This window comes from Vulpes vulpes, chromosome 15 (assembly GCF_048418805.1).
Source record: "Vulpes vulpes isolate BD-2025 chromosome 15, VulVul3, whole genome shotgun sequence".
Lineage (NCBI taxonomy): Eukaryota > Metazoa > Chordata > Mammalia > Carnivora > Canidae > Vulpes > Vulpes vulpes.
Genome location: NC_132794.1, coordinates 106689773 through 106714822, shown reverse-complemented (window position 1 = coordinate 106714822; position 25050 = coordinate 106689773). Strand labels below are relative to the sequence as shown.

The following is a 25050-nucleotide window of genomic DNA, read 5'->3' as shown; positions in this document are numbered from 1 at the left end:
TATTTAATGTGAATGGTAAATTTAACTAAAAACATTTACTTCCAAAGTTTTGGCTTATAGAGACATTTTCTGTTAAATAGTTGTTAAAAACACCTAAGGTACTATTGTATTTTAGAAAATAACCTTGTGTATGTATGCTTCAGGAAGATAGGTTAGGTCCTCCCCTAGAACAGAAAAGGCTTATTATTCTAACAAAGTATCTAGTTGTGTTACGTTTTTGTTTCCTCTTGTAGGGTGTTTTTTTGTTGTTGTTGTTGTTGTTGTTGTAATAAAATGGACTCAAATGAAAATGGACTTTTCCCTATAATGGCAGGATTAATGTTGACATTGATTTGAATTATTGAAGAGGGTTTTGTTTTCACTTGCACATGAAGAATATGATTTGATATGGGGTGACTTATAGGGTATTGTGTAAAGAAATTATTTCAACATATTTTGTGATTTATCTTGTTGCAAACTTTTTAATATACCAGAGTTGGAATATTGTTTGTAGTTTTCCTGGAAGAAGTAATGTTCAGAAGCAACATTCCTGAAAGATGTGATCTTTGGGAGAAGAAATTAATAATTACTAAGTTGTAGGCCTCGTATAACTCCCAAATAAGGGACTTTTCTGCCTGTTGTTTGCCTAGTACAGTTACATGGTTTATAATGCTGTATGGTGTTTATTCTTAAAAATAATTCTTTGATAAAGATTTTTTTTTATTCAGAAAATAATGGTTTTTAACAATGGAAATATAGTATTTTAAGACCCTTTCATAGTGTGTGTAAACTAGTGTTTTGGTTCCCCAAATTATCTTTCAAATGTTCGGTGGAAAGATTTTTTTGTGTGTAAAATATGGCAGTTAACTGAATTTTAAGTTGAACATAACTGATGACTTAGGTTAAATAAAATAGCTCTCCCCATTTTTAAGTTTTGTGCACAAGAAAATAAAAAGATGAGAAAAAAACCTAAATTTTAACCTTTGTCAGAAATATGGTTATAGAGCAGTCTTTCCTTTGACTGAATTTCAAAATGAGCAGTGTATACATAAAACCTGAGATTAGAACTACATTTTGAAATACTGCCACATACAGACAGAATGCCTTCACGTTTAGGTGGTAGTAAATTCCCTAAGAATATAATTTTCTTTGGTATGTGTTCTAAAATTTTGTTTTTAAAAATAAAGTTAACCTTAGAAATTCAAGATTTACAGAATTACTGCATAGATAGTATACAGTGTTTCCATGTAAACCGTAACCTATCGATAATTTTATATCATTTTGGTACATCTGTCACAAGTAATGAACCAGTACGGATACATTATTGTTAACGAAAGTCCATATTTTGTTCATATTCCCTAATGTCCTTTTTTGAATTCCAGAATCCCATCTAGGATATCATATTACATTTAGTTCTCCGGTCATCTTAGATACTTCCACTTGTTATGACAGTTTCTTAGATTTTCCTTGTTGATAACCTTGACAAGTTTCCTGGTATTTTGTGGAATGGTCCCTCATTTGGGGTTTGTCTTAATATATGTATTTTTTTCATGTTTAGACTGGAAAAATAAGTGGAGAGATATTCCATAGATTGGAAGACTATTGGGACGCCTGGGTGGTTCAGCGGTTGAGCCTCTGCCTTTGGCTCAGGTTGTGATCCCAGGGTCCTGGGATTGAATCCCACATCAGGCTCCCCGCAGGGAGCTTGCTTCTCTCTCTGCCTGTGTCTCTCTTTTTGTGTCTCATGAATAAATAAAATCTTAAAAGGCTGAAAGACTATTGTTAAATTGCCCATTCTTTCAAATTTGATAATATAGATTCAGTAAAATTTGAATGAAAATTCCAGTGAGCTATTTTGTAGATATTAACTAATTCTGTATTTATATGGAAAGGTAAAAAATTTAGTAAGCTAAATAATGCTGAAGAACAAAATTGAAGCAGTCACACTACTTGGTTTGAAACCTTTAAGTCTGTAGTAATCAAGACAGTGAAGTATTAGTAAAGGACTAGATACATTGCAATAGAGAGTGATCAGAACAGAGAATCCAAAAGTAGGCCCTTAAAGGAATAAGTGATAAAGTCAATCTAATTGTGTAATAATTGACAATCATGATTTTTCTGCCTGGAGTCTTAGTATAAACTAGGAAAAATTCCTTGTCCAGATCACTGTGACTGAAATGAAAGGTCATAGTTGACTTTACTGTGTTTGCTGAGGAAAGATTTTTTTCCCCCTCATAACCTCAATTTCTGGAACTTTCCAGTCACTTTAAAAGGACACATTTGGTACAGTTTAATTGAGTGAAATCCAGTTTTATCGGTAGGCTGTATCTTGAGATAGTACCAGTTTTTCATTGTGTTAACATGGATAATTTGGGCATGGCTTTAGATTAAAAAATAAATGTGATCTAAAAAGAGATGGTAGTGAGTTCAGAAATTAAAATAGCCAATTTAAGCAAGATTTGGACTGCTGTATATAGCAAACATACCTGATTTTAATTGTCTTCATTTATTTTTCTAGAATTTCTTGAGGTTGGAAAAAAGCAGCCTGCTTTGGATGTTCTTTATGATGTTATGAAAAGTAAGAAACACAGAACATGGCAAAAGATACATGAGCCAATTATGTTGAAATACTTGGAACTTTGCGTGGATCTTCGCAAGAGCCATTTAGCTAAAGAGGGATTATACCAGTATAAGAACATTTGTCAACAGGTATGAAAAGAGCTGGGTTTTATGTTTTTTAGTAAAGGCTTTTTAGTAACTATCAGAGGAGTTTGCTTTTCAAAATTAATATTCTTTATATCCTAAAATTTGTTCTTAAAATATTTTATGGTTTGTTGAGAAGGTATTTTCAGGTTCTCTCTCTTCTTTTTTTGTGTGTTAGGTGAACATCAAATCTCTAGAAGATGTTGTTAGGGCATATTTGAAATTGGCAGAGGAAAAAACTGAGGCTGCTAAAGAGGAGTCTCAGCAGATGGTTCTAGACATAGAAGATCTGGATAATATTCAGACACCTGAGAGGTATGTAAGTTAAATAGCTAATACGTTTTCCTCAGTGTTTTTCTTTACATGTGTCTCCATCATCCTCATTTGAAGTTTAAGTGTTTATTAGAAAAAATGTTCCTCTTTGGAATTTTAAATGTATAGTAACAAAACCATACCATTGAAAATTTATCAGTGGAAAGTCACACCTTCAGATAGGAAGCAGATACTTATCTAAATGATGGTAATACGGGTTGAGGATTCAAATATTTGAACACGTAAGTGACAGCTTTAGTGTGTCCAAAAGCTGTAGAAAGAATTTGCACTTTTTTTATACTATTGTTGATTTGTTTTTTTTTTTTTTTTACTTCTATGACAAAGTACAAAATCATGTCTAAAATTGTTGTAAACTTTTATTTTTTTAATTTAATTTTATTATTATTCTTTTTAGTGTTCTCCTAAGTGCTGTAAGTGGTGAAGACACTCAGGATCGTACGGACAGACTTCTTTTAACTCCATGGGTTAAATTCCTTTGGGAATCATATAGACAGTGTTTGGACCTTCTTCGAAACAATTCTAGAGTAGAGCGCCTCTACCATGATATTGCTCAACAAGGTAAAATGAAAACTGATTTGAAAAATTGATTTTGAGGGAAAGATTTTGCAAAAGATGGACAAAGTTAACCTGTTTTTATCCATATTACTTATTTTATAGTTTTTATTTTTATTGAAAGATGTTTGGCGTTCATTTAAGTAGTAAGTGACTATGAGACATTTGTTTTACTTATTAGGGTAATTCTATATGAAATCCATTTCATGGATATCTGAAAGGCAAAGTCATTTTTGGGATTTTCCAGGTGACTAAAAAAATAATTGGAACTTCTTGACGGCTTTCTGATAAACTTAAATCCTGCTTTTTACTGCATTTATGCATATTCTCCACCATGCCATGGGGAGAATCCTAGAAGCTTTGAACTTCTAGGATTCCTTTAAAAATACATATTTTTATATTCTTAAACAGTATCACTGAATATAGGACTAAGTTATCTTGATGACTCTGCATCATCATAAAAAGTATCCAGTTGTTGGGCAGCCCGGGTGGCTCAGTGGTTTAACGCTGCCTTCAGCCCAGGGCCTGATCCTGGAGACCTGGGATCGAGTCCCATGTCAGGCTCCTTGCATGGAGCCTGCTTCTCTGTCTGCCCCCACCCCCTCTCTCTCTGTCTCTTATGAATAAATAAATAAAATATTTTTTTAAAAATTCAGTTGTTACACTGTATATACCATTGACACCTGAACAACTTAGGGGTGTTAGAAGTGTTTGTGGGCACACCCCTTTGCTTCCACTTCTGCAGTTGAAAGTCTGCCTATGACTTAACTACCCAAAAACTTAATAGCTTCTTGTTGACCAGAACCTTAACTGGTAACATAAACAGTTGATTGTTTATTTTCTATGTTATATATGTTATATATTGTATTTTTAAGAGGTAAGCTAAGAGAAAAGAAAGTGTTAAAGTCATAATGAGAAAATAAACTTTACATATCTGTATTTATTGGGAATATCTGCATAAATAGACCCATGCAGTTAAAATCCTTGTTCAAAGGTTAACTACTTTGAATCTTGAACCATATAATGTCCTTTCTCTTAATCCTGGATCTTTTTCCTTACTGTTACTTACCTTGCTGTTATTGCAGCTTTTTAACTATATGTAAATAGGATGTATATGACTTAAGAGTGGCTTTTGGCTTTTTCTTACTTTGGTTTTAGTACAACCTTATATTGTCATTCTTTCCAATATGAGGAATGATTGGCATTTGTTTATCAACTTGTGACTTCAAGAATATTTTACTGTATTAGAACCTGTTCTGTTTTGTTTACTTGGCTAGCATATGTGAATTTTCATTTAACACAAGTAAACTTGAGTCTTTTGATATCTACTGATATAAATGTTAACTTGAAGTTAAGCTGCGTCCTTTTGTTTTGGGCCTGTTGAAATACACACACACACACACACATATATTTTAAGAGCAAAGGTATTTTGAAACAATTGTTATATTGCATATATGACAGCATAAAATTATTATTTTTTTAAAAAAAAGATTATTTATGAGAGACAGAGAGAGAGAGAGAGAGAGAGGCAGAGATGCAGGCAGAGGGAGAAGCAGGCTCCATGCCGGGAGCCTGATGCGGGACTGGATCCGGAGACTCCAGGATCGTACCCCGGGCCAAAGGCAGGCATCAAACCGCTGAGCCACCCAGGGTTCCCAGCAGAAAATTATTTTAATGACAGAGCAAGTAGTTAGGGTACACATCTAGTACACAGTTGAAATCAGGTTAACATAAGCCCACAATTTGTTAGATAGCAAGGCTATATTTTAGGCTAGGATTTTTTTGTTCTTTTAGGATTTGAAGTGGTTAAGTGTTTGAAAGGTGAGTCTCTCCTACACCTTAATTTGGATAGTTTTCCATTTGTAAATTCTCTTAGAACCCCAGAATCAAATTTTAGCTAGGCCAGGGCTATGTTCAAAAGATGGTCTGGACACATGATTGAGTGAGGACTCTGATCATTTTAAAGACCGATTGATTATAATTTTAGTAAATCTTATTAAAATAACTAATTTTAATATTTGAAATAAACCTTATTCACATACTTGATGATGTTGGAAAGTACCTAATATATCTTATAAATTATGTCTATAGCTTTCAAATTCTGCCTCCAGTACACTCGTAAAGCTGAATTCCGTAAGCTGTGTGACAATTTGAGAATGCACTTGTCACAGATTCAACGCCACCATAATCAAAGTACAGCAATCAATCTTAATAATCCTGAAAGCCAGTCCATGCATTTGGAAACCAGGCTTGTTCAGTTGGACAGTGCTATCAGTATGGAGTTATGGCAGGTATGTTGTGAACTGTTTGCTGTCTTTTGTAGTCCTAATAACCCAGAGTACTTTTATTTTCTTTAATAAGTATCTTCATCTTGATTGTTATGGGATAATGTCAATTAGATAACTGAGAAATTTAAGATTGTCCAATGGATAACCAAGAGTTCTGGACAGGCAGTCTCAGGATATTTTGGTTCTAGTTGCCTGCTGTGAAATCTGGGCCAAATCAGGTAATCTTTTTTGAACCTGGTGGCTTTCCATATAAAACAGTTAATCCTCGTTGCTCAAAATATGATTTAATGTTTGTGAACTATCTACTGGTCCAGGATGAAATGATTATAGTGGAGAATGTATGCATTTACTAAAGATGGGTTTTCTTTTTTAATTTACTTAATTTGTTTTGGGGGGTAACAATTTCATGGTAATTTTATGTTTACTCTGTTTAGAAAAACTGAGCTTGTCCTTCTTTTTTTTTTTTTTCATAGTTTTGCTGTATTTAATAAAAGTAATGCTGGCAGTAGGTTGGAAATTAAAAAAAAAAAAACTTGTCCCCTTTACTGCGGATGTATGAGAAACGCTGCATTAGATTGTCTCCTAGATATCTTAGTGTTGCTTTGGCTTAGTAAATGCACGGAAAAGGGCCTACATTGGAGATCTCAGTGGTGTTGAGAGATGTGTCCACCACTTGGGCTTTTTATGCTAAGAATTCCGAAAAGACATTTTCATATGATTTTGTAGTCCTGATTTGAACCTTTTTATATGTTTGGCCAAAAAAAAAAACAAACTAATGAAATTATAGAGGAAGAGGATTGGTTGTTTCCAGCTGAGTGAAAATGTGATTTCCTGCTCTCCAAAGTATTTTTTTCCTTTCTATAGGGATACCCTTAAAACATTACCTGATGAAATGAGGAAAAAAGGTTCTATAGAAGACACACTCATTATATAACAAATGGTTAAATAGAAAGAAGAAAATATTCATCTGTTATCTTGTTACTCAAATAGCTCTATATTATGTATTATGTTTTTCCAGATTTTTTCTATATATTCTGCCAAGTAGTGTGATGATAATAAACTTTAAAAAACTTTTGAGGGGATCCCTGGGTGGCGCAGCGGTTTGGCGCCTGCCTTTGGCCCAGGGCGCGATCCTGGAGACCCGGGATCGAATCCCACATCGGGCTCCCGGTGCATGGAGCCTGCTTCTCCCTCTGCCTGTGTCTCTGCCTCTCTCTCTCTCTCTCTCTCTCTCTCTGTGAGTATAATAAATAAATAAAAATTAAAAAAAAAACTTTTGAAAGCCATGTTTATTAAAGTATAATTTGCATTCAGCAAAATTCATCCTAAAATTTGACAAATGCAGTCAGCACCATAATTAAGCTTTTCCTCAAAACTCCCTCATGTTCCTTTGCAGTCAGCCCTTCTCTAATCCTTAAGAATGCATTGATCTGTTTTCTGTTAAAATGATCACATTTAATAATTAAAATGATCTGTTATGGAAAAATTTATAAGCATATATAACTGGATTTCTAAAAGTATACTTTTTTTTTTTTTTTTAAATTTCATTTATTCACAAGAGACACAAACAGAGGTAGACACAATAGGCAGAGGGAAAAGCAGGCTCCCTGCAGGGAGCCTGATGTGGGACTTGATCCCAGGACCCTGGGATCACAACCTGAGCCAAAGGCAGACACTCAACCTCTGAGCCACCCAGGCATCCCTAAAAGTATACTTTGAAACATCTTTAGGACAGTCAAAAGAATGGGATTTAAAAATAACCTTTGCAAATTAAAGCACAGTTGACAAAGCTGTCGAGATAGTTCTAGCTTATCTAATTATGTTATGTTTTAGGCTGGGGCTAGTTAACTAGTAGAAAGACTGAATAAATTGAATTTTACAAAATTCTCTATGGGACAGATACATATTCTTACAGATATCTGGCACCACCTCAAAATTCACCCTGCTACTACCATAAAAGGGACAAAGAAAGCAAAAGCCTCTATTATATTAATTGGCACATGTTCGAATATACCTTATTTATTTGAAAAGCTTCTCTCGGGATCCCTGGGTGGCGCAGCGGTTTGGCGCCTGCCTTTGGCCCAGGGCGCGATCCTGGAGACCCAGGATCGAATCCCACATCAGGCTCCCAGTGCATGGAGCCTGCTTCTCCCTCTGCCTATGTCTCTGCCTCTCTCTCTCTCTCTCTCTGTGACTATCATAATTAAAAAAAAAAAAAAAAGCTTCTCTCAAGCATCAGTGCTGAAGTTCAGCATTTTGAACTGAGTGGAATCACACATTGTGGCAGAAAGGACAGTGCACTTTTGTTTTTTTTTAAGTCTGTTCTATCTAATTCTAAGAAATCTGAGGATTTAGTATTTTTGTGATAAAGGCAATTTTCTGAAATATATCAGGTATTGTAGGTGAATAAAAGGAAGCACACAAAGGGATTTTACTTTGTGTTTTTTTTTTTTTTTAGTCAATATTTTGTGTTTTAGCTTTCATAAAGAGATTTGGATTTGATATTTATTTATCATTTAGAACACAGTGACTAACTTACATTACTAATTTTAGGAAGCATTCAAAGCTGTGGAAGATATTCATGGACTATTCACCTTGTCTAAAAAACCACCTAAACCTCAGTTGATGGCAAATTACTATAATAAAGTCTCAACTGTGTTTTGGAAATCTGGAAATGCTCTTTTTCATGCATCTACACTCCATCGTCTTTACCATCTATCCAGAGAAATGAGAAAGAATCTTACACAAGAAGAGATGCAAAGGTAAGAATGTTAGATAATATTGAAATTATGAAACAACTTCTTAAATGGTATGGTTCCAAGTTAGTGTTTCTCAGCCTCTGCACCACTGACATTTGGGGCCAGATAATTTACTTTTGTGGGGGACTCTACACTTAGGATGTTTCACAGCATTCCTAATCTGCCCACTGGATGCTAGTAACAATTCTTCCACTTCTGTCAGAAGTGTCTCCAGACATGGTGGTTCTCTGGTAGTATTCTTGGTCTTCAGTAACTGTCATTTGATAACTACCTCTTCCAGAAACCTGATTGAGAAAAATCAGATTAGTGTTACGGTATGAGCTTTCTATCTGTATACAGTATTTAGAATCTAGTCTAAGGTTAAGTAAGAAAATTTTATTATTTTATTATTTTTTATTTATTTTTTTAAGTAAGAAAATTTTAAAAATAAATGCTATCAAGTCTTTTTTCCCCTCCTGATTATAAAATAAAACTGAGGGGATCCCAGGATGGCTCAGTGGTTTGGCACCTGCCTTCAGCCCAGAGCATGTTCCTGGAGACCTGGGATCAAGTCCCCCACATCACGCTCCCTGCATGAAGCCGGCTTCTCCCTCTGCCTGTGTCTCTGCCTCTCTCTCTATGTCTCTCATGAGTGAATAAATAAAATCTTAAAAAAAAAAAAACCTGAGTGTATGTTTGAATACAGAAAAGGGGTCTATAACCTAGCAATCTAAAAACCACTTTATTTTTTTTAATAAAACATGTAGCCTATTTCAGTCTTTTTTTTTTCTCCTTTTTTTTCTTTCTTTTTTTTTTTTTTTTTTAAGTAATTTTTTAAAGATTTGGGGCACCTAGGTGGCTCAGTGATTGAGCCATCTGCCTTTGGCTCAGGTTGTGATCTCGGGGTCCTGGGATGGAGTATTGCCACAGGGAGCCTGCTTCTTCCTCCACCTATGTTTCTGCCTCCTCTCTGTCTCATGAATAAATATATTTGAGAAAGTGTGCACGTGAGCAGGGGGAGGGGCAGAGGGAGAAGCAGACTCCCCACTGAGCAGGGAGCCTGATGTGGGACTCGATCCCAGCTCCCTGGAATTATGACCTGAGTCGAAGGCAGATGTCTAACTGACTGAGCCACCCAGGCACCCATCGTATTTGGTTTTTTAAATGTTTCAGTTGGACTCAGGAACCTCATACATCACTCTTTTTTTCTCTTTGTAGACTATGTTATTTTGGCCTCTGGTAGAATTATATAGATGAAATTTTCTTTTGGCTTTATAGCAATGTATGGAACCAACTGAATGAATTTTCCTAGTATATTTTCTTTGAAACTCTAAGGACAGTGTTCATTATGTCACTCACTGTCCTTTATGTAATCCATGTCTGAGACTAAAAAACTTGGTTCCTTTAAGGTACTTCTGTACCATCCCTTTATTTTTTATTTATTTATTTATTTAAAAGATTTTATTTATTTATTCATGACAGAGAGAGGCAGAGACACAGGCAGAGGGAGAAGCAGGCCCCATGCAGGGAACCTGACGTGAGACTTGATCCTGGGTCTCCAGGATCACATCCAGGGCTGAAGGCAGTGCTAAACTGCTAGGCCACCTGAGCAGCCCTCTACCATCCCTTTAGAAAGTGCTGTGATAACAGTATTATAACAATAAACATCAGGCTGTTTAGCTCTATGTACATTATGTTGCTTGATCTTTACAATAGCCTCCTGAAAATTAAGTATCTTACCTTAGGTTCCAGTCTTGGAAATGGTGAAGCTGAGATTCTAACTCTTGACCCTTGTGCTCCACAGCACTCTTCTTAATGTCCTATGGTGCTCTGAATTCAACCTGATTTTCATCTTATGTTCTAGCTTTTTTTTTTTTTTTAAGATATTATTTATTTATTCATGTGAGATAGAGAGGGAGGCAGAGAGACACAGGCAGAGGGAGAAGCAGGCTCCATGCAGGGAGCCCGACATGGGACTCAGTCCTGGGTCTCCAGGATCACACCCTGGGCCAAAGGCGGCGCTAAACCGCTGAGCCACCCAGGCTGCCCTCCTCTTATGTTCTAAGGAAGCTAAGATTTAGTCCCACCACACATGCCCCCCCATCGTATTCACTTAATGGTCCTTGTAAATTTTTTCCCTTTCTTAACTGTCACTTTCTCCTTAATTTTAAAAGCTGCCTGTTTTTCTAAGGAAAACAATTGAGGTATAAAATGTATCTATATTTTACATTTTAAATCCCGTCTTTTTCTATAGCTGGGAAATACAATAGTAAGTGGGTGGGTAAAGTTCTGATTCTCCCAAGTATTTTAGTACAGTCTGTTTCTCTTCATCTAATGCTTTGATGAATAACATATATGAATACAGTCTGTCAAGGTGGTATACATATTGTCACTGGCGTATTTTACCAGGCAGTTAAAGTGTTTTTATCAGGTGACAAATATTTATGAATTTAACAGATGCATAATTTTGTTTCCAGAATGTCTACCAGAGTCCTTTTGGCCACTCTTTCCATCCCTATTACCCCTGAGCGTACTGATATTGCTCGACTTTTGGATATGGATGGCATTATAGTAGAAAAACAACGTCGCCTTGCAACATTGCTCGGTCTTCAAGCCCCACCAACACGAATTGGCCTTATAAACGATATGGTTGGTATAAGTTCGAGCATTCTTCAAGCTCAGAATAGAAGGCTTTATGGTCAGGTTTTATTATTTGTGCCAGGTGGTTCTGATGGATGGACTAGTTTTAGAACTACAGGTATAAGTCACCACAGTGTTCTTTTAAGGTGATTTCTCTGTATTGAGTGGGCTGGAGTTAAATTCATTGTAGCATATAAGAGTTGGACTACCTTTGAGGGATAATGTGGACCACTCAGAAAAAAAAGTTACGGTGGGTAAGAAGGTTCAGGCCTTATTTCAGAGGGCTGCAGGAAAACTAATCGAGCTGACAAATGGTAGAAGTAGGGTGACCAGTATACGAAAGAGTGTGAGGTAAATTAAGCTTGATTCTGGACAGTGAAACGATTTCCAGTGTTTTCTTTTTTTAAATATTCATTTTATGTTACTAATGTAGCGGCTCTTGATCAGTGCTATGCAATGAAATTGTGAAGTATTCTTTAAAATGCAGATTCCTAGTAGCACTTGGCTGGCTCATTCAGAGGACCCTGTGACTTGATCTCATGGGGTTGTGAGTTTGAGTCCCATACTGGGTGTGGAGATTACTTAAAGCTTAAAAAAATATATATATATAGTTTCTAGATTGTACCCACTACATACAATAATTAGTTTTAGAATATAGAACCTAAAATTGGTGTACCTTTATGGTGTTTTATGCTGATGGACTTTTGCAGTTAGTGGAAGTTTATCATATCCTAGGCAAGTAACACCTAAAAGGATTTAGACTTTAGGGAGTCTGACTCGGTAATCTGACTTAGTAGTTATTGTAATTTAAGACCTCCAGTAAACTACTTTGAGACAAGCGAAAAAAGAGGGACAGTTGCTAGAGAAAAGGCCTTACTTTTCTGGCAGATTTGGTTAAGAACTAAGTAGTTTTCTCCTATGATATTTTTCTATTATAGTAGTAAGGCAAATTCCCTTTGTGGTCATTTTTTAAAAACTACCTTATCTGTAAAACAGTATTTCTCTGTATGCCCCCAATTTCATTAGCAACTGGTTCTTAGTGCAGAAAGCCAATTATAAATTTTAGTGAGAAATATACTCTAACGGATTACAGTAGCCCGTCTTAGCATATTTCTTTTTTGGGGGAAGGGATGCTAAATGGAGAATCAAGAATAATTTCTTTTTAAAGATTTATTTATTCATGAGAGTCACAGAGAGAGGCAGAGACATAGGCAGAGGGAGAAGCAGGCTCCTTGCAGGGAACTTGATGTGGGACTTGATCCTAGGACCTTGGGATCATGCCCTGAGCTTGAAGGCAGATGCTCAACCATTGAGCCACTCAGGCATCCCTCAAGAATAACTTCTTGTTAGGAATAAAAGCTGGGAGAATTTTATTTGAATGTTTATACCACAGCTAATTTCAATAAATATATAGGGCCCCTTCCAAGGAGAAGTATTCAAGAAGTGTGGGACATCAGTCGTGCACCCATTTTGCATTGGAGATGCAGACTAGAGTGTCTGTGTGTGGAGATAGGATCCACTGTTGTTTACCCGTCTTGTTACTCATAGGTCTGTATGGGACACACTCATGTGCTTGCAAGTCTTGCTGTGTCGCTGTAGCTAGTCTGTCTTTGGGTTAGCATTTCCCAACATATGAAGGATAAAGATATCCAAACACATTATGTGCCCTAGTTTATAGCTTTTAGGTAAGAGAAGATTCACTTATGGGCAGTTTTGAGATTTATTAAATTAGGACACTTTTTGCCTCTTTTAAGAGCGGTTATACAGTGGCACCCTTAGCTGTGTTCTAGTCATGTATAAGAATGTAAATCATAAATGTAATTGGGTAAATTCTCATAAGGTGGTTTCTAGTCACCACTCCTCATTCTCCCCCATAGCCACTGCTCTGATTGGTAACCACATATTAACTTGCTTGTGTACTTTGTATGAGATTTAAGTTCTCTATAAATGTAATAATATGTTAAGTTTTTGTTCTTACCATTATTTTTGCAAGATTTACTCACATGTTGAATGTAGTTGGTTTTTCTTTGGTCATTTCTGTATAAGAATGTCTCCTTATTTGTATTGGTTTTTTTTCTAGTTTAGGACTATTATGAGTAGTTTTGTCATGGTAATTTGCATGTGCTACAATTATTTGTAAGCTGTGGTATTTTATTTATTATTACCAGTACATTAAGTTGGCCTTATGAGTTGTCTTTACAAATATTTTATTGATCATGATTTAGGAGTTTTTGTATCTTTATTAAGCTCTTGGAGACCTTTTTACTCTAGGTAGATGCATAATTTGGGGTTAGAGATCCAAAGGTAGTTTTCCTTTAAATTCCTCTGATAAATTTAAAGGGTTGAGGCTGGTTTTTCAGACATTTTCTAGATTTCCAATCTATTTCCAATCTTTCTTACTTACATTCAGTTCAACTGGAAATCTAGTTGGAAAATTCCTTTCAGTTAATTAAACCTTTTATTAATTGTAGGTCAGATTCAACGTGCTACAGTATGTTGTCCCTGAAGTGAAAGACCTTTACAATTGGCTGGAAGTAGAATTTAACCCACTAAAACTCTGTGAGAGAGTCACAAAGGTAAGACTTTGTATTTTAGTTTTGTTTATGCTACCATATAGCTGGCCTTTTTGCTATTTCAGATTGTATTTATATTGAGAGAGAAGAATTTCCCTATATGTTTTAATTTAGTGCACATTTCATTGTCTTTTTTCTTTATGTCAAGAGAAAAGATATTTCTGATGTGCTAAATAAAATCTTTGGAGGTAAATTAGCAGCATGACTAATGTAGCCATTGCTGTCAGTCACCTTCAGACAGGTCTCGATATAGCTTTTTGTATTACATGTGTATTTCCCTTCTCTGTGGGATGCTTTTATATATTTAAAAAATGTTGGAAAATTTCACAAATGTTTGAGTGTTATTTAGAAAGTGTAATTCTCTTTCAATGTAATGGATTTTACAGGTTCTGAATTGGGTTAGGGAACAACCCGAAAAGGAACCAGAGTTGCAACAGTATGTTCCACAGCTGCAAAACAATACCATACTCCGTCTTCTGCAGCAGGTAGACACTTTTAAATGAATGTTTTATTTAGAACAGGAATTTCTCCCCTTGATTTTTTTTATCACAAAGATAGAAAGTTTTAGCATCACCTAAGAAGTGAACACTTCACCAAATTCTGTCCTTGCCAAAATTAGTCTGTCTTTGATTTGAAAAACAATTATTCTATGCAGTTTTCTTTTTCCTCTTTTATTGTATAACTTTGTCTTTGTACATCTCTCCTCTTTAGCCATTTAGATCTTACTCCTTTTAATATTTCCATGGTTTTACATTGTCTAAAGGGTACTGTGATTTATGTATTCAGACTATTGATGGAAGTCTATATTTCTAGGGGTTTTTTTGCTGTTAGAAAATGTTGCAGCAGTGAATATTTCCATATATGTATTCTTGCATACTTCTGTGGCTTTCTGTAGTCTAGGAAGTGGAATTAGTCACAGAGCTTACACATTTAAAGCTTTAATAGCTCTTTAAGATTGAATTAATGGGGCAGCCCAGTGGCTCAGTGGTTTAGCACCGCCTTTGGCCCAGGGCATGATCCTGGAGACCTGGGATCGAGTCCCAGGTCGGGCTCCCTGCATGGAGCCTGTTTCTTCCTCTGCCTGTGTCTCTTCCTTTCTCTCTCTCTCTCTCTCTCTCTCTCTCTCTGTCTCTGTCTCTCATGAATAAATAAATAAAATCTTAAAAAAAAAAAAAGATTGAATTAATGAATACTACCAGTAGTGATTGGAGAACCTTTTACACTACTTATTGTTAGTCAAAGGAAATACTGGTAAAAATATTTTAGTATGATTTATGTAAGTTTGAAGATTATGGTTTATGATATGGCTTCAGTGTTCCTGTTTTGTCTTCCGTTTATTTCATTGGGAGGGGGCTTTTATGGTATGTTCACTTGGAGTATTTGTGCACATTTCATTGACCTGCTTTTCTTGTATATGTGAGCAGTGTTATTTCTTGTGTGCTATACAAATAGTTGAAGGTTAATTAGCAGTATAACTAAATGGTAATGCTGCCAGTCTCCTTCAGACACATAACAAATTTATTGAAAGTGTTCAGATGAATTAGGTAAGTAGCAAGTCTTTATCTACAAATATGTGGCCATTCAGGGATTTTTGTTTTATAAAACTAGGATTTGAAAGTATTAGCTTCTGAGGAATGTTATACTGTGATGATTCAAAGCATAGCATTTGGGATTGGTAGCCTTGAATTGGAATTCCAGCTCCAGCAGCGTAGTGTTAACATTTACTCTGAGCTTCAGTTTCTTTTCTCTGAGAAATGGGCATAATTTCTACTTCTCATGCTTGTGTAAGACTGCATGAAAAAATGTCAAATGATAGCTGTTGTTACTAACCTTGTGTTTCTTATGCAGGTGGCACAAATTTATCAGAGCATTGAATTTTCTCGTTTGACTTCTCTGGTTCCTTTTGTTGATGCTTTCCAACTGGAACGGGCTATAGTCGATGCAGCCAGGCATTGTGACCTGCAGGTATGTGCTGGAAGGGATACTAGGTGGAAGGCCTTTAAGGACTAAAAAACATATACCCTTTGTCAGCTTTTGGTTCAGTGGCACCTTTTTAAAGTTGTACTGAATCAATTTTCTGGCTTTTGTAATTAACATTCTTAATTTTTGTCTCAGTTGAAACTTTTTTTTATCAAAAGTCATTCATTTCTAGAGTATCTCATATTTATATATAGATACAACTATTGACGGTATCCTTTAATTCTCAAAGGTTCGTATTGACCACACTTCTCGGACCCTTAGTTTTGGATCTGATTTGAATTATGCTACTCGAGAAGATGCTCCAATTGGTCCTCATTTGCAAAGCATGCCTTCGGAACAGATAAGAAATCAGCTAACAGCAATGTCCTCAGTACTTGCAAAGGCGCTTGAAGTCATTAAGCCAGCTCATATACTGGTATGCATCTTTGAGAAAAATGATCTACAGAATTTTTGAGGGGCCATTATGCTATGTCTTGTGCAAAAAGGTTTGTTTGAGATGATGTCTGAGAAAATTGGTTTATTATATATTTCCTATTCAGTTGTATTTGCTAGTATGGGTGTTACACCTGCTATGCATATGATGAATTCCCTTACCCCCACCTCCATGCTCTTTAGGGGAGTCCTTTGCTTCTTGAGCTTTTCCTTCTTGGTTAAGTTCTTATCTGTGTGCTCTGTTAGGATTTCTTCTTGGCTTGCTGACTTCATTCATTCATTCATTCATGATAGACACACAGAGGGAGAGGCAGAGACACAGACAGAGGGAGAAGCAGGCTCCCTGCAGGGAGTCTGACACAGGACTCGATCCTGGAACTCCAGGATCACTCCCCGGGCTGAAGGCAGGCGCTAAACCGCTGAGCCACCCAGGGATCCCTGGCTTGCTTACTTTAAAGTAGATTTGTTGCAGAGAAAACTTGACTAACAAAGGTTCTTTAACTACATCACTCCTATTAATAGAAGACTATATAGGTCATAGTTTTTGATGCTGGGAACTAGTAGTTCGAATAACATCATTTCCTATTCTTAAAGCAGACACATGTAAGGGTAATGCATCAGGGTTATTTAGTAATTTATTGGATGCCTAATACCATGATATGTCACAGAAAAAAAAATTTTTTTTAACGCATTTGTTTTTGAAGCAAGAGAAAGAAGAACAGCATCAGTTGGCTGTTACTGCGTACCTTAAAAATTCACGAAAAGAGCATCAGCGTATCCTGGCTCGCCGTCAGACAATTGAGGAAAGAAAAGAGCGCCTTGAAAGTCTGAATATTCAGCGTGAGAAAGAAGAACTGGAGCAGAGGGAAGCTGAGCTCCAGAAAGTACGGAAAGCTGAAGAAGAGAGGCTGCGACAGGAGGCAAAGGAGAGGGAGAAAGAGCGCATCTTACAGGAACATGAACAAATCAAAAAGAAAACTGTTCGTGAGCGTTTGGAGCAGATCAAGAAAACAGAACTGGGTGCCAAAGCATTCAAAGATATTGACATTGAAGTATGTAGCACATTACTTCTTAACTTTGATCCACATCTCAGAAGCATAGTCATTTACTGTTTATTGATTACATTGGTTATTTTCACTCCGTTGGTATGCCTGATTTTTTCATCTGTGAAGTAAAACATTTGTTTTTAATGGCTCTGCAGGTTTTAACATATATTGAAACAGAAATATGGTTATCGTAAAGCATTTTTATATTGCCCAAGTTTACCCATTGTGAGCATCTACTCATTGTATAAAAAGTAATTTACATTTTGATTTTAGAAAATGTTATTCCATACACATTTCTTTTATATTATTAGTGTGCATTTGTGATATTTTTCAGGATCTTGAAGAATTGGATCCAGATTTCATCATGGCTAAACAGGTTGAACAGCTGGAGAAAGAAAAGAAGGAACTTCAGGAGCGCCTGAAGAATCAAGAAAAGAAGGTAGGTGAAAGAACCGGTTGGTAAACTTTTAACATGCCAGATTAACTGAAACCAATTTTTAAACTATATTTGTTTTCATGTCGTTCAGATTGACTATTTTGAAAGAGCTAAACGCTTGGAGGAAATCCCATTGATAAAGAGTGCTTATGAAGAACAGAGGATTAAAGACATGGATCTGTGGGAACAACAGGAAGAAGAAAGAGTAAGGTTTCTGATTACCTGTAACATTTGTAGTCTGTAAGCTATAATTAAATCCTTTGTCAGTAATGGGGCCACAGTTTCAAAATTTATTATTTTGTGTTCTCTTGCCAGGAATGGTGCTTTAGTGGCTGTATACTAACAGATTGATGGACAGATTGAAATTCACAAGAGATTAAACAATGAAACTTGTAAAATACAAAGGGCAGCTGAAATGTTTACTTAAAAAAACAGCTTTATGGGGATATAATTCACATGCCATACATACAGTTTACTTATTTAAACTGTATAGTTCAGGGTTTTCAGTATATGTATAGAATTGTACAGCTGTCTAATTTTGGAACATATCCCAAAAGACCCTCTGTTTCCTCCCCCACCACCTTGGCCTTCTGCAGCCAGCAGTCACATTCTGTCTCTAGATTTGCCGCCCCCTCCCCCCAAAGATTTTATTTATTTGAGAGAGAGGCAGAGACTAGGCAGAGGCAGGCTCCCCTGGGGGTGTCTGATGTGGACTTGACCTGGACTTCCAGGATTACAACTGGAGCCAAAGGCAGATAGATGCTCAAACACTGAGCCACCCAGGCGTCCCATAGATATGCCTATTTTTCAGACCTTTTATGTAAATGGGGTCGGATAGTACATGGTCTTTCATGACTAGGCAGTTCCTTTTGATGTTTTGCTAGTATATATAGTGTATTTATATAATGAAAGAAAAGCAAGGTTTTCAAGTGCTTGTAGTGGCTACATTTGTGATTAAAAACTAGTGACCCCATTCTGGTTAAAAAAAGAAAAGGAAAATAACTACAGGCAGCACAACTGTGGGGACTGTGGTATGAGAATGCAGTCTCTTGTTCCAATTAAGTTATCTTTCTGGGCTTCATTTGCCAGTTTCTCCCATTTTTTTCAGAAGTTAGAATTTTTGTGATAACATACACAATTAGGGAAACAAGCATGCAGACCAGGTAAAATACTTGAGATGATCTGCTACAGACTATCTCAAAAGCTTCCTTTTCCCCCCTTAAAGTGCAAAGAGAATAGCCTACTTAAATCAATGGTGCATCCTATCTTAATCTCTAGTTTTCTTTTCTTTTTATTTTATTTATTTATTTATTTATTTTTTAAATTTTCTTTTCTTTTTAGATTTTATTTATTTATTCATGAAAGAGACAGAGAGAGGCAGGGACACAGGCAGAGGGAGAAGCAGGCACCACGCAGGGAGCCCGACTGTGGGACTCGATCCCAGGTCTCCAGGATCAGGCCCTGGGCTGAAGGCGGCGCTAAACCGCTGAGCCACCTGGGCTGCCCTCTAGTTTTCTTTAAGAGAGAAAATATTTTTTATAATTAAACCATAGTGATTATTACCATGAAGTCTTTTGTGTTACTGTCTACATTCTAGTTTTTCTTTTATAAAAATTTTCAGTATTTTGGGCCAAAATAAAACCAGTTCTTACAGAGAAACTGCAGGGGTCCTTTATCCGTCTGTCTTCTGTCCCTTAATTGCCTTCCTAGGAATATGTGTGGGCATAGATGATAGTAACCCTTCCATTTCTATGGCATGATAGAAGGGGCAGAGGAGCTGCTTGTCATTCTTCAGGAATATGTCAGGAATTAAGAGTAAATTACTAATCAGATAACAAATGCTTTGAAATTTAACTTTATATTATGTACTTGCAGATTACTACCATGCAGCTAGAACGTGAAAAGGCTCTTGAACATAAGAATCGAATGTCACGGATGCTTGAAGACAGAGATTTATTTGTGATGCGACTGAAGGCTGCACGACAGTCTGTTTATGAGGTGAAATGACTGGTTTCAGGAAAACATTTATGAGCTTTTTAGTTTTGCCTTAAGGTGGTTCTTTAACACAGTTGGTACATTCTGTCTTGAGTTGACATTTTATAGTGATTGTTCAAATAATATTTTAATAGAAGATTTCTGAAAATATTTTTTAGGCTATTAAGCAGTCAACCATTGCTGTAAACAAATTTTTCTGAAGGTGAAAGTGGACTGCATAAAATTTGCTTTTGTTTACTGTTTGATTTAGAAAGGAAAAGGCAGATCAAAATGTCCTGCACTTAAATTCTAATTTAGTCCTTCAGTTTGTTTTGTATAAAAACCCACTGGGTGTAGAAAATAGCAATCAACAATGTAAAATTTAAAGCATTTGAGATATGAAGAAACTCCACAGTCATTTGGAAATTTTTAAAGATTTCATTTTTTTATGGTGGGGATGGTCAGAGAGAATCTCAAGCAGGCCCCCCCACACACACCAAAGCTGAGCCCACTGAAGGGGGCGGTGCTCAGTCTCTTAACCCTGAGATATGACCTGAGTTGAGACCAAGAAACAGATATCCAATGGACTGAGCCACTTTGGCGCCCCCATGTGGAAATTTTTGTACTTGAAAGTTGATTCCTGTGGTTTCAAAAAACTTGTGCTTTTTTGTAAACTTTTGAAGTTTTTGTAAATTTTTGAATATAAGTAGTGTGTATTTTTGCAGAATTTTGACTTTTGTTTTTTACCCATTCTATTAATAGGAAAAACTTAAACAGTTTGAGGAACGATTAGCAGAAGAAAGGCATAATCGCTTGGAAGAACGTAAAAGGCAACGTAAAGAAGAGCGCAGAATAACCTACCACAGAGAAAAAGAAGAGGAGGAACAGAGGAGGGCAGAAGAACAAATGCTGAAAGGTATTTATAGGCCAAGATTGGAGGTGTAGTATAAGGCAACCGGTTTGATACTCAGTTTATAGCAATCATGTTCAGAAAATACAGGAACAAGGAACCAGGATCATTGGCTTCTTATCTGCAACTAACTAAAACCTAACTTTTAGTTATCTGAAGTTTGTTGTAGATGAGGATGTTATGTCCTTTACCAGCTTATTTCCAAATTTTTGGTGTTTTAAAAATAACACCTTTTAATTTTTATCACTGTATTTTATGTAGTAGTAACATATAGTGAGGAACATGTGCCAGCTGTAGTCTGTCAAATGATCCTTTATCTGGAAATCCCGGGTGCTAAGGAGTTGGGGAGGGATTCTGGTATCTTTTTGTCATTACAAAACTATTCATGTTGGGTGGTATAATTATACTTATTTTACTTGAATATCTTCTGATTATAAAGTACTTAAAGTTTTTAAAAAGATTTTTCCTTTTACCTCATGCTGCACCAGCAAAGTAGACCTAGCGCTAGGGAAAGATGCCAGTAGAATGCACACTAACCTGATAACCCTACTACATTATACAGAGCGTGAAGAGAGAGAGCGTGCTGAACGGGCAAAACGTGAGGAAGAGCTACGAGAGTATCAGGAGCGAGTCAAGAAATTAGAAGAAGTAGAAAGGAAAAAACGCCAAAGAGAGCTGGAAATTGAAGAAAGGGAACGACGTAGAGAGGAAGAGAGAAGACTTGGTGATGATCCACTTTCTAGAAAGGTGAATATAGAAGTTACTCTGTTTTTGTGATGTATTTGTCACCTAGTTCTTTTGCATGATCCATATACCTCCGTACATGTGTCAGCGTCTGGGCTTGGTGTTTCAAGTTGGTTGCATTCATCTCTTTTAAATTCTGGTATTACTTTGTCTTCCCAAAGATAGTTTCCTAAAGGGGGGATGATTAGACTTAAACGTTAGCAAAGCTGTGTTTTAGGCTTCTGTTTAGAATCCCTCTCAGTAAGAATGAATCTTCTAAGACCTCAGTATTTGACCAAAAAGCACTCTTTAGTGAATGGAAGAGGGACTATTCTAGTTTCCTTGAAGGGGGTTGCTGTGAATTCAGAGGATGATATGAGTTCTCTTAAGTCTTAGTACTCAAAGATGGGTCTGGTGGACCAGCAGTGAATATTCACCAGACTGTTAGAGAATCTCTAGCCCACTGTCAAACCTGAACAGAATCTGCATTTTAACAGTATTCCCAAGTGATTCAAATGCTGCTCTGAATATATTTAATTTTTAATTGCATTATTTTTTAAATATTTATCTTTAATAGACCTGTGTGTCCCCCCCATCTCCTTTGTCTCCAATCCCTGCTCCTGATTGGTGGCACCATTACCCACTTAATCATGGAGTTTTTTAATTTTATTTTAAGATTTTATTTATTCATGAGAGAGAGAGGCAGAGACACAGGCATAGGGAGAAGCAGGCTTCATGCAGGGAGCCCGATGTGGGACTCTATCCCAGGACTCCAGGATCATGCCCTGGGCCAAAGGCAGGTGCTTAACCGCTGAGCCACCCAGGCGCCCCAATCATGGAATTTTTTATCTCCTCCTCCCTGTCCTTTCTGTTAATTCAGAATTTCCTTTTGCCTGCATTATTTTTTGTTCTTCCTGATTATAACCTTTCCCCAGTTTCAGACCTTCTACGTTGTATCCTGTTTTTTTGTTTTTCATTATGCATATTTGATCATTATACTTGCTCTTGGGTTCCACACCTCCCTTTGATTAATACTCTGTACTTGCCAAAGGTAAAACCTGCTTTAGCAATCCAGGCCTGTCTAGTGCTGTTTTCTATCACCTTCATCTGTTCCCATTTTCCTCTTAATCACCTGTACTCTAGCCATTCTGAGCTAGTTTTATGCCTTACCGTGTTTCTGTGTGTTCGGTATCTTGGATGTGCTTATGCTCCCCCTTAAGGTATTTATTTTCGAAGTTAAGAGGTGAGTAGCAGGAGAATTTCTTGCCTGCCTTTTCCATTCATCTCTGCCACACGTGTGTCAGTTCTCTTTATTGGAGGACCTGTTCATTTAATTTCTGTTTAAGACATACATGGTTAGATTTCTGATTTTGTTACTCTGTTAATTTTTATTTTTCTCTGTTAACCAGTGAATGTGGCCTGTTTGGGTTTTTTTTTTTTTTTTTTTTTAATTAATTTATTTGAGAGAACGCTCGTGCCGGCGGGTGGAGGATCAGGCCATCTCCCTGCTGAGCCCCGTCTGGTGTGATCTCAGCCCTGAGATCACGACCTGAGTTGAAACAGTAAATGCTTAACCTACTGAGCTACCTAGGCACCCCTGGCCTGTATGATTTCTAATTTTTTGGGAATTTAATACATTTTCCCTTTGTGTCCTAAAATACGTTATGTGTATTCTTTTTCTGTTGGACACAAAGTTCTGTGTGTTTTATGTATGGACTCAGAACTGCTGTATTATTTTAATTTGCCACATTCCATTAGTTTATGGGAGCCTCATCTTCTGAAGAAAGGGAGGTGATTTAAACCTGGGATTATGGGTTTCTGTGTGTGTGTTTTGTTTTTGTTTTTGTTTTTGTTTTTGCACATCTGTCTATTCATCCTTGTCATTTTCAGCCTTTTGTGCCTCACTTCCCTTTCAGTTGGAGTCTTTAGATTTATCTATTCGCATTTAACATGGCAGTGACTGTTTGGTTTTATTCTTAACGTTTAGTTTGGAGGTTTTTATTTCTATGTTTCTGCTACCTCTTTAAGCCAAATTTAAGAACTTTCTCAGTAGTTTTTATTATTTTATTTGTGATTACCATCTTTTTTTTTCCCTAAAATTAACCTCACAGACTGTAGATTTTGAGAACTCTCTTCTCTGAACAAAAAATTTTGAACATGCCTTTACTTTGTTTAATTGCAGTAAGCAGGATATTTTTACTTCCAGCTCATTAAAACATGTTATCTATTTAGGACTCAGGTAGCAGTTGTACAACCATACTGGCAAACACTATATTTACTTTCAAATGTTTATACTGTATCATCTTTTCTTTGTAGATATGTTTTTGTTTGTTTTGTGTATCCTTTCAGTTCCTCCCCCCTCCCCCAGGCTGTCTTTGTGTCAAAAAGAGGTTTTATTTTTTTTCTCACAGTTGAAAAATTGTGCCATGGTTTGGTCAGTTCAGAATCTTCTCTCAAGTTTTGAGATCATGCTCTCAGGGATGGGAGAGGATCTTGATAATAGTCTTGGTTTTATTACTTTTGTAAATTCTGTTTTAATCTTTGGGAGCTTTCAGAATTTATTCTTGCAGTAAAGGGAGTGTGAGGATTTTACTGAAACTGTGTTTAGTCACCTAAGTATATAGTCTTTATTATTAACCTTTTTTTTTTTTGGCGCTTGTGCCTTTTTAGTCAGAGGGTGCAATTTACTTACCTTAGAGAAGATTTTTTTTTTTTAAGATTTTATTTATTTATTCATGAGAGACACAGGCAGAGGGAGAAGCAGGCTCCACGCCGGGAGCCCGACATGGGACTCGATCCTGGGACTCCAGGATCACGCCCTGGGCCGAAGGCAGGTGCTAAACCGCTGAGCCACCCAGGGATTCCCCTCCCCCCCTTTTAAGATTTTATTTATTTATTTGTGAGAGACACACAGAGAGAGAGGCAGAGACACAGGCTGAGGGAGAAGCTCCATGAGGGAGCCTGACATGGGACTCGATCCCGGGTCTCCAGGATCAGGCCCTGGGCTGAAGGTGGTGCTAAACCACTGAGCCACCAAGGCTGCCCCCCTTCACTGCTTTTTATGGTAGTTATGGGAGGGTTTTGTTTCCAAAACACTTAAATTTTAAAGATCCTCTTACTCTCTTACTTCGGATTGTTAGCTTTGTTAGATTATTCTCTTACTCCTCCCACCCCTGCCCTAGGTCTTGTTCCATATTTTCCAGAGTGTTCTCAATTGCTGATTGTAGCCTTGGTTATGTTTGTAGGAACAATCAAGCTGTGTCAGAGGTGTTCGTGATTAACATTGTGTGCATTGCTCACTCCAAAGGTTGTACCCCATTTTACATTTCCACTTTAAGAGTGTTTATCTCCCCACACCCTTCCCATAATGTTTAATGACAACATAGTATTTTGAAATGGGAAGTAACTGTTAATTGAACCATCTCACATTTGACATTTCATGTGTTCCACTTCTGTTTAGGAGGCACTGTGATCTACATTTAGGACACAGGTTTTTTCACATAATCTCAAAAAGAAAATTTGAGGCCAGAGGATACCTTTAGATACTTTAATACTTCCAGGGGATGGGTGTGTGCCAGATTGTTTTTAGGTGGTATTTGGTTGATTTTTAAAACCACTCAAAATACATGAGAATGCCAGTTTCAGTGTACCGTCACTCTGACTTAAGGTTAAAAAAAAAACAACTACTTTGAAACGTGTTTTTATTTAAGGAATAAGTGCAAAAACATTTGGTAATACCAGTA

General features: G+C 36.7%; 1 protein-coding gene and 2 non-coding genes across 3 annotated transcripts in view; all 3 read left to right on the top strand.

Annotated features, from left to right (window-relative positions):
• EIF3A (eukaryotic translation initiation factor 3 subunit A) overlaps positions 1–25050 on the top strand; it is a 37013-nt gene that overhangs the window by 4094 nt on the left and 7869 nt on the right. The window contains exons 2-17 of the mRNA XM_025994267.2: positions 2498–2688; positions 2861–2997; positions 3410–3573; positions 5659–5858; positions 8409–8617; positions 11071–11242; positions 13705–13809; positions 14193–14291; positions 15655–15771; positions 16016–16201; positions 16923–17270; positions 17599–17703; positions 17792–17905; positions 19576–19698; positions 20437–20590; positions 21147–21331. Of these exons, the coding sequence (XP_025850052.1) occupies positions 2498–2688; positions 2861–2997; positions 3410–3573; positions 5659–5858; positions 8409–8617; positions 11071–11242; positions 13705–13809; positions 14193–14291; positions 15655–15771; positions 16016–16201; positions 16923–17270; positions 17599–17703; positions 17792–17905; positions 19576–19698; positions 20437–20590; positions 21147–21331 (2609 nt within the window). The remainder of the gene's footprint in view (positions 1–2497; positions 2689–2860; positions 2998–3409; positions 3574–5658; positions 5859–8408; positions 8618–11070; positions 11243–13704; positions 13810–14192; positions 14292–15654; positions 15772–16015; positions 16202–16922; positions 17271–17598; positions 17704–17791; positions 17906–19575; positions 19699–20436; positions 20591–21146; positions 21332–25050) is intronic.
• Positions 13920–14049, top strand: LOC112918157 (small nucleolar RNA SNORA19). Its single transcript, XR_003234609.1, has one exon. It is a non-coding gene; the product is annotated as a small nucleolar RNA SNORA19 (small nucleolar RNA).
• Positions 15189–15317, top strand: LOC112918148 (small nucleolar RNA SNORA19). The gene has a single exon (XR_003234608.1). It is a non-coding gene; the product is annotated as a small nucleolar RNA SNORA19 (small nucleolar RNA).